Consider the following 9,995-nt stretch of genomic DNA (forward strand, 5'->3'; position numbering starts at 1 on the left):
GTGACGTTAATAGTCACAGGAGCAATATATGTGATCAGCTTGAGCGTATGCACACAGGATAGCTTCCTACCTGACCTCTCCCTTTGTCAATGTAATTCTATTTTAATGTGAACTATTTTTTAAATAAAATAAATATGATTTATTAACAGTGTAGTACTCACTTGAAGCAACAAATTACACAATACACAGATCCTTTAAGTGTTAATGTTATTAATATTAGTATTATTATGGTATTTATTGAGCGTGGAACTAGCTTTCGGAAGTAACAGAGCCCTTTACAGAGGTATACACCAAAACAGATACATAACAGAGCGCTTTATAGAGATGTACTTTTCCCGGGACGGATCTGGGTAATAGCTCCCCATTAGGCAGAGCTTATACCGGGGATCTTTTTCTTTTGATTAGCTTTGTATAGTACATCATCAGATAGTGATTGACACATTTTAATAAGTTCTCTTATAATCTTCAAGTATATCAACAAGATACTTTCCAAGTGTACAATTTTGGGAATACATTTATCCACGTCCCTGTGTTAGGAATTATTTCACAAGCCTATAGTTAGACATCAATAACCATGTTATTGACAAAATAAGTGGTACGGGGTACAACACACACCGATTTACCACTTTTCCTCTCCTGCACTCCCTTTCTCGGCACTCTCGTTCTCATATCTCTCTGACTCTAATGGGGTGAGAGTCACGCTGTCAGGTGTGCGTTTGCTAGAGCCACTGCTGTCATTACCAATAGCAGCACTACCAAAAAAAGAACAAATACCTCCAAGGGGAAAAGGGAGTGATTTCTTCCTTCATGGTTAAAAGTAGAATGGGAGCAAAAGTGACAGAGGCATCCACCAAAGTGGGGACAAGCCTGGTACTTGTTGCCATCACACTGAGTGGTCATTGGCTGCATGTGGAACGGATGAGGGGGGCACTGTATGTTTTGTGATGGGTGCTGCAGTTAAAAAAAGGATCCCATGCAATTGTACTAACATGTTAAACAGGCTCTTAAACATTTCGCAACTTTCATTTTTAATGATCCCTTCCAGTGTCATTGTATATGACCATTAATGGACTAATCACAGATGGAGGAAAACTCAGGGCGTTCATAAATTTGAAGTATTGACTGCACCTGGGGTTTACAGTCTATATCTGTGGACCCTTTTAGAGATCACATTGAAGACATATGCTCACCATTACGTCGCAAATATGTAATTATGCAGGTTACCTGTGAATTGCAGGGTCTTTAGGGACTACTCAACAAACGTAGTGACATTAATGTCTGGCTGTTGCTAGGAGAATGCCTACTAACCACAAAGCTTAAGGATAGTCCTGAAGGTCCATCTTTAATTCCAGTAACTATTTTTCTTCTTGGTGTCCCATTTTCTTCTTTTTGTTTGTATGCCAACAGATGGTTCATGTCACAACGTTATTTCTGTCACTCAATAATCTGGCACATAAGACCCACAGTATGTTTCATTGCTGATTACCCTCTAATTTCCAACACCCTCAGGCTCTTATAAGTGCATGCACTTTGAAAAGGAAATAAATACACACGTAATCCATGATGCAGTAAGCCTCATTCACTCAACATGAGGTCTTCCCATTGTTTTGATTTGATAAGCGTCCATTATAATTACATTCTGCGTCAATACGTCACTAGTACTTTCATAGTAAGGGTAAAGGCATGTCTTGATTTGTTTTCTAGGTTCCGCCTGCTCGCAGGGAGTTATGAACACAGCCGACTGGATCAGCAAGAATCTGGGACATTTCTGTCTCTCAGTAAATGGGACAATATTTGAGACTCTGGTTGAGAACTTCAATCTAGTAAGTTACAGCACTAGATGCTCCTCTGTATAACAGCAGCACTCCTTTCCTACGAGTTACGGTGGGCGCAATGGAAGACAACTTTAGTCTCTTGAACGTGGGTGAAAAATGTGCTTCTTGAAGATGACGTTGACGTTTCCTTATAGCTTTCTCATAGCTCCATTTGATACACACTATATTTGTTTGGAAATGTCTTCTCTTGCGTGTAGGAGGGTCACAGAGGAGAGGAAAGGGTAAAAAAAATGGTGTAAAAAGAGGCAAGCAAAATTAGTTATACAATCATGCACACTCCTAATTAATTAGCAGGCAGTATTTACTCTATGAGTCCCATGTAAATTATGGCAACAAATTAGTAACTTAGTGCTTGGTTGTCTGCTAAACCCAATTACTCCAAGGTCAGACACACGAAAAGATACAATGCATCAAGCGTGCAGAGAACACAGCAACCTGCTGGGGAGACACTTCTGCTTGCATCCTTGTTAAAGGCTTGACAAAACCCCATCAGGAAATCTGCCATCCAAATGCAGGCACAAGCTAGAACCTTAGCCTATTGCTTGTGGAAGGGCCACTCCCAAGCTAGAGCTGGGATAATAATATCACCCGCACTTGCCCCATCACTGCAAGAAGGCATTTCCACTGGCATGCGATGCTCATCTTCCGTTGTCCATTGACTACCTGGCAGCTGTCCATCTCGTGGCATCTACCAATGTCGAACCAGACACTGTGCTCTATCATGTACTGCAACAAAGGAGGTCAGGCCTCAGTTATGAACCTGAATTCAGCCCTTGAAGGCCTAGTTCAGGTAAACTCTCTTCATCTGGCCTCAAACAACACTACAAGCGAGATAAAAGAGAACATAATATTACAGACGCATCTCCCTCCGCCCCACCCCACCCCCACACAAATGTAAGCTGATCCTCCATTTACAAATGTGTACATTTGCCATACTCTTTCATGCCAATGGCACATGGAAAATTGTTGGAACACGTGTACACTGATTTGGTCCAATGTCCTGGCTACTGTAGGCTCTCTAAAACAAAAACAAATAAAAAATAAAACATAAATAAAATAGAATGTGATATACAGGAAATATTAGAAGGATCAATGAGTGGAGCGCACTTTAGCCTCATGGACCTAAACCAAAATGCTTTAACATGTGAATTATAACATGTCCTTCAGTGTGACATGCCGTTTTGCATGATAATCAAGTGCCATTATCTTTTCATCAGGATAATGTCCTAGATCCGGCTGTGCGTCTCAGAAAACTTGCATGGCAATGGCAAGCCAACATTTTCTATGTTCAAATAATGTGAGTCAATATGGCTGAGTACACCACTTCCCAGTACAGTGAGCGATGCAAACGCCCCACATAACTTTGGGGCGTAGTGTAGAGAATTGGATTGTGTGAACAATTGTCCCTTAACATTCATCCTCAGCCTCCTGATTATTTGGCTGAACGCAATGGGAGCAATCAAGTTAATATACTAATGCACCTGGAAACAAGTGCTGTGGTTTGCAATCTCTATATCATACCTAGAAATTCATCTAGGGTTAAATGGCGTGGATTGTTTAGTCTTAGAAATAGCTATGAAAGGATATCCTCCGACTAGAAGAAACATCCCTTCCGCTCAATGCCCCTTCTCCTGCACTTGATTTGTCTCTGTATGGCTTCCCTTCTAATGTAGTTCCCTTTCTTCTTGTAACTATTGCTTCAGCCAAAGAACAGAGAAAATCGCGCCGTAGAGGGCAATCATGTAATCTGCTGGCATCCATTTTACTGTAGGTTGGGGTATCTTCTAGGCTCGCGTCTAGAACCACTTGTGTACAAACGTGTTATAAATGCCACTTCATACCATATAACTAGCCAGCACAAAGGATGCTTGGCATCGAAAACAAGTCTACATTGAGAGTTGCATTTACAATGAAAAGGTATCTCAATGTTTTACATTAGTACCAAAAGATCCAACGCAAATTTTAAAAAAGACAAGAGCAATTCTGAGAATCTGTTACTTCTTTAACCCATTTAAAACAACCTTGGTTCATTAGTCCTTACAGGTCCATAACCTTGTTTGGTGGGCTGGAATGAAGAGACCCCATCCAAGATGTCATCCTAGTAGAGGTTTGTGCAGATGGGCCTTTGCTTATTCTTTTCCTGCTGCCATTGCTTACTCCAACCACGGCTACAGTAGTCAGGCCGCATCCTTTGTAACATGAATAGATTGCTGAGAGCAGACCTAGGGACGTTTGTGAACCAAGGTGGTGAAAAGACTAATGTCACACCCTTACTGGCCAAAAATGAGACATTAAAGGGCATTACAGACCCACGTTTCCATTTCCCGAATAATATAAGAAAGAAGAATATGCCCCATGTGAATTCTCACAACCGAGTCGTGCCGTGATTCCATTCTTAGCAGGAACATACGGCCATGATGTGGCCTAGAGCAACTCCAAATATTTCCTATCAGTGGAAAGGTGGTAAGAGGGGCATGTTTCTTTAGTCAGAAGGGATGTTTTCCAATACACCATTAAAATACATTATAACCCTTAGAATGTTGGAATGGCATTCTTATTGGACAATCTGCGGGCTAAATGGACCAGTGAAGCTTGCAGGTTGTTTAAGAGCGCTGAATTCCAAGACTGTCTCCAGCACTGTGCGCATCCACAGGAGGACTTTTGGATGAACAACTTCCATATACTTTCCTAAATACTATTTGTCAGAGGTCTGTAACCTGAATCCATGCAGATGTTTACTATCATGACTGCCACGATCCCTTTCCATAGAGTTTGAAGGATGGGGTGATGGGAGTTGGTGACCCCAGTTATATACTATCAAGAGCGATGTGGTTGTAATAGCTTTATAGACCTTCCCCCATGATGTACTGGGAGTTATGGGCCCGTAAACTTAATTAAATGCTATTGGTGTGCTTGTGCCTTTAGCTCAGTCTTCAGGGCCCATAATTCCCAGTACTGTCCTCGGGTGGGCCTATAAAGCTAAATTAGGCATTCTAGATCCCAAACCCAGGACTGTTCTGCCTGTAAAGAAGCATTTCCATGTTTGACATGATGACAGCCAATCAAGTCACCATCATTTCCTGTGGACCCAGCACCCTTATGGATCAGCACTGTTGGGGTGCACAGTGGAGTCATGATGGCACCAAACACAACAAAACAAATATCGGGTTCCCTCATCTCACCTCACCTCACAACAACCCAAAAAGAGCATTTAAAAAATACTTCTAGAGAAAATGATGCATTCCCCTGCCATTCAATCACTGCAGTACATCAGGAATTCCACAATTGCCATGCCATTACAGTAAAGACATATAGCATCCAGAAAGAGGTATAGTTGCTAATGTCTTCCTATGGAAGCCGTACACAACATACTCATTTGTGATTGGAATTTTGGGGACCATACCAGAAGTTCAGTACTCTAGTATAAATTATAAAATTGCATAAATGAAAACCCAATGAAATTCCTTACTGTAACATACCCAGGCTCAAGGTAGGCTGCCGCAGTGGCCTCCACACAAACACAGCACTAAATGCTGCATAGGCCGGCACAGTTCTAATTTATAGATCTAGTTTATAGTTCTTCATAGGGATTAACCTTGAAATCAATTGGCATATCACAGTGATCGAAGCAGCAACTTGCAGATCAGAAGGAGCAAACATGCAAAGGTACCCATGTCACTGGAGTGCAGGATGGACAAACAACCAGGCACTTAGAATTTATCAAATGATGTTCTGTTGCCATTACCAATTAAATCAAGCCAGTAAGCAACATTTAGTTTAATCAGTAGCAATGTATTGTATGTTGACATAAGGATTTTCATATTTTACTTTTGTGAAGCAAGGCAGATTTTGGCAATTTACTCAGCCTTATTTTGCAGATCTGTATAACAAAGCTACACTGGAGATGGGTAAACTGTAATCAGTGCCCACACTTCCAAATGCTGCCCAGAAATAACAAACTGCTCCTAATTCCTCCATTCAAGTTACTTAAGTTTAAAAAGAGAAATGAATACATCATTTTACCTATGAATGCTGCTAAATGATTGGTTCGTGCATTTGTCGAATTGTCTCGTGTAAGGAACAGATTTTTGTTAAGAGACTGTGACTCGTTGTCAGTTTAGCTCTAGTAGATGTCAGAATCACCCTCAAGATGGTTGACCCGGAATTGCATGTACATTCTGTAATCTGACTATATCATTCATGGATCTTGCAGATCTGTGTGTTCGATTGATACCTTTCTGTGTAGCTTGTATCAACTCAATAAACATTCTTTTCAAATGAAAAACCGGCTTAGTATCTTTCATGGTGTATTTCTTTAATACATGTGTAGTGTTGGAATCCGAATTTAACTTGGAGATTACTGTATGTTAACAATATCAATGTTTGCTACTGGTTGAACTAAATAAAGGTTACTGTAGCTATTACATATCCCATTACACTGAAACCAACATGCTACCCGTTTATTAGCTCATAAAAGAACATACACACAAGGGAAGGTCTGATGGGCGGTATCTCCCCTCCCCCCCTCTATGGTTGAATTTCTTAACACAAAGAGAAGACTGGTCAACCTCCCAACAAAGTCAAGCTTCAGTTCTAAATAAAAACACACTCTAACCTCCTCTCTTTAGAGCTAAAATTCCACAAAATATATGCATGCTACATGTTCTCAGTCATTAGGACAATAAGCAACAATTTAAACAGTGCAAGTAAAGTGACATGACAACATCTCTGAATGTTCCTTGGTGCTCAATAGCACATCTTTCAGCATGATAGCTGCAGATGCATGTGGGGATGCCAGAAGCCTTGTAGGGTCGGATCTTATCACTGGGCCACTACTCAGGACTACATTTCTGTGTTGGCACATATAGTGAAACGTTGCTGCCACCTTGTTGCCAAAATCATTTTACAGAGAAGTGAGACAAGGGAAAGGGTGATGAGAAGTAGAATAGTTGGTTGTCATGACAACTAGCAATGTTTTCTGGAATGCATTGGCTGCCTCATAAATTGTTATTTTGTATGTCCTGCTGCTCACCGTGCTTTCTTCTGCCAGCTTGTCTCGATGCGGACACTGGTAAACAAATGAAAAGTGAATAGCCTTGTAATTTATGGAGCCTGAGTCACAGCCTCTCAGGCCAATTCTACTCCTAGTCTCTTATCCCAGTCCCTCGCCCTAGTTCATAGACGCTCATGCTAATCCCTCATCATAGATTGTTATGAATTCAACACACACTTAAGATAAAAGGAAGATTTCCAGTACAGGCAGAACCCTGGATTAAACATGCATGGTTTTAATCAGCTGTAACGTTCACCTTCGTTGTTTCCTCTGATATATAGATCAAAACCTGGGTTCACGTATCAATACATTTAATTGTGTGTAGATATGGTTTTCCTTTCCGTCGCAGGTTCTTGTGCAACGTGTATCTAGCGATGTACATTCCATCTCTCCAGCATACTAAGGTGAACAAATTGTCCTCAATTTTTGCAGTATGAGGGAGCCCCTGAGCTGAGAATTAACATGGATAAATAACCTGTCTGCAACCACGTTTAAGTCCATTGTACCCTTCACAGAGGAGAACGATCAATGTTCATATCAGTCTAGTCCAGCCCACAAGGGCAGTCCAGCATCGAAATGCCTTGCTGGGCCTCATCAGTGAGGTGAAGTGTGTAAGCACACTGAGCAAAGGGTCTGGATTCTACTTAGTATTTTAGCGTTAAACCTCAAGTTTTTCAAAATATGCAAAAATGTGGGAGCCCCTCAAATGAGAACAAACATGGACAAATAACCCGTTCTTCTGAGATGGTTCCCACTCAGGAGGGTCTATAATCACGTTTCAACTCACTGCTGTGTGTTGTCTTGCTCAAATGTTTTAGCAATAGAATCTTTAGCTTTTAATATATCATGTTATTGGGTCCTGTGATCTAGTGTGCACAGGGTGCTCTCCACTCAACCCTCCTTTCCGCCGGAGGTGACACCATTGTGATGTAGGAATCCCATAAAATGGGAGGCAAGCATTCCAGGGAGTACCTCAAACATTTTTTAGGCAACCTTCGTAGAGACCGAGGCCAAGAAACAGCGTTACTACAAAAATATGCTCCATGTTTCGCATCCATAATAGTTACTCAAGAGGAAGAATGCAACAAGCAATATCAGTGTTATATATATCACACAACCTTGTTATAAGGCCACTTAGAACATGGCACAGCAGATCGCAAACTCTGAGAACTCCCAACCCTATGGATGAGTTTACCACCACAGAGAGACAACCAAACAGTCATTGTAGGATGAAATGGTTGGAAGCACTGAAGAGCAGCGTTATAGAGACCATCTCTTCCTTCTCACCCTTCCCCCACACAGCACTTCTTTTAGAGAGTTCCCCCCAGATTGTGACCATAATACTCCAGCATGATGCCATAAGAAACTGTGGGCCAAGCTATGGGTCAGGACACAGGACAGTGCCCTCCCCTCTGCTGTGATCACCTGGCCTGTTAAGACTTGAGAGGGGTCTCTGGATAGACTGACTTCCTATGGCCTGGTTTCTGTCTTTTGAACCCACAGCATGGGGTAGCTTCTACTGAAAAGGTGGTGGGCAAATACTGAAATCAAAGTATGTAGGCAGCGAACGTTCAGGTAAGAGCGCATTGATTTAGGACAGAAAGGTTGTGGCCTCATCATTGTGACTTAGTACAGTTGCGAGTCCACAGGAAGGGTGAAGCAATGGAGGGAGATCCGTAGCTTACACATACATACAAGCCTGACAGCACATGTACCCAAACCCCTTTTGGCACAGCCCGCCATGGTCTGTCCCCTGAGTCAAGTTGGGGGTGGCACCAAGCCTACTTCCTCCTGGATGAACCAAGCTTCCTCTTAGATGGCCAAGCCCTCCCCCGTCCACATGCAAACTGCAGCATTCTGACTCCACACCCACAATCACAAGGGATGTCATAGAAGCAGTGAGAAAAATCACCTGTGCTGTGGAAGGGTCTTTTGGTGAGGAAAAAAGTTACAAAGATTTCACAATGCCGGAAAGACATTACAATCATGGCATCAAGGTCTAAGATAACGATAACATCAGAAATATTGACAAAATCAAAGGTTGCAACTGCCATTTACTGCTGATTCATTCAAATGCGACTACTGCTTTGTTTTCAGGGGCATGTAAGATCCTTCACCAGTCAAGGAAAGTCATCTGCGCATAGACAGTTCACTATATACAGTCTCCTATACTGCCACAAAGCGAGAAAACAGTCTTATATACCCTAGTTCCAAGGCCTGTGACAGCGATTTCAACACCAAGTATGGAGGTAGCCATGCTGCTATTTGCGGCATGGTTACCCCCATACCGGGAACCGGGTACCGGGTCGGGGTCCCCTGAATGGGGAAATACCATTCCGACCTTTGAGGGCCCGGCATTTCCCCATTCAGGGAACCCAGACCTTGTGCATCCCCATTTGAGCCCCCATAGGGCTCAATGGGAATGAGGAGCATGCTAACAACGTGCCCGTTAATGACGGGCCCTTTGTTAGCATGCTGGACCGCTCGTGGGACCCGCTAAGGACGTCTGGTTTTACCAGGCGTCCTTAGCAGGTCCCGCGAACGGACCTCATAATGAGGCGGTAGGGGGTTAAGGGGGCTGGCAGCACTACCGGCCCCATTAACCCCCTACCGCCAGGGTTGTAATGACCTCCCAAGAATATTGGTGATATTGGGTACTGAGCAGGGGACCAGGATGCAACAACATAAGGGGCCGTACATTGCCAAGTTCAATGGATGCGGCATTTCTAAAGAGATCATAATTGCATTTGCCAGAATTTCATCATTTGCCCACTATTGCCATCATATACTTAGGCAATACAATAATTTGCTCTGGTTCTCCCAGCATACAACAGTTATTGCTATTGTATACCAACTCTTGTCATCAAAGGCGGAGTTCATATCAGTCACAAGTTACTGTGAAGCTTTGGTGGGAATTGAAAAAGTGCATTAATGGCTGCAGCAGGCCTCCAGCCCTAATACTGTAAGAGCACACCATCGCCCACCCTTGCCCATCCATCGCAGAACATGCACTCCAAAGTATTCCATGCCGTGGGTGCACTCTTGAAGCATGCATATTTCCATGTAGCACGGCATTTTTAGAATGTAGTACTTGGTCCTGTCGATCA

General features: G+C 42.6%; 1 protein-coding gene across 2 annotated transcripts in view; it reads left to right on the forward strand.

Annotated features, from left to right (window-relative positions):
• LOC138569361 (uncharacterized) overlaps positions 1 to 6,120 on the forward strand; it is a 309,424-nt gene extending 303,304 nt beyond the window's left edge. For both annotated transcript variants that reach the window (XM_069647278.1, XM_069647279.1), the window contains exon 53: positions 1,705 to 6,120. In XM_069647278.1, coding sequence (XP_069503379.1) covers positions 1,705 to 1,856 — 152 coding nt within the window. In that variant the 3' untranslated portion in view covers positions 1,857 to 6,120. The remainder of the gene's footprint in view (positions 1 to 1,704) is intronic.
• Positions 6,121 to 9,995: the final 3,875 nt, after the last annotated feature.

Source organism: Ambystoma mexicanum, chromosome 2q, assembly GCF_040938575.1.
Source record: "Ambystoma mexicanum isolate Mex_15411 chromosome 2q, UKY_AmexF1_1, whole genome shotgun sequence".
Classification (NCBI taxonomy): Eukaryota; Metazoa; Chordata; class Amphibia; order Caudata; family Ambystomatidae; genus Ambystoma; species Ambystoma mexicanum.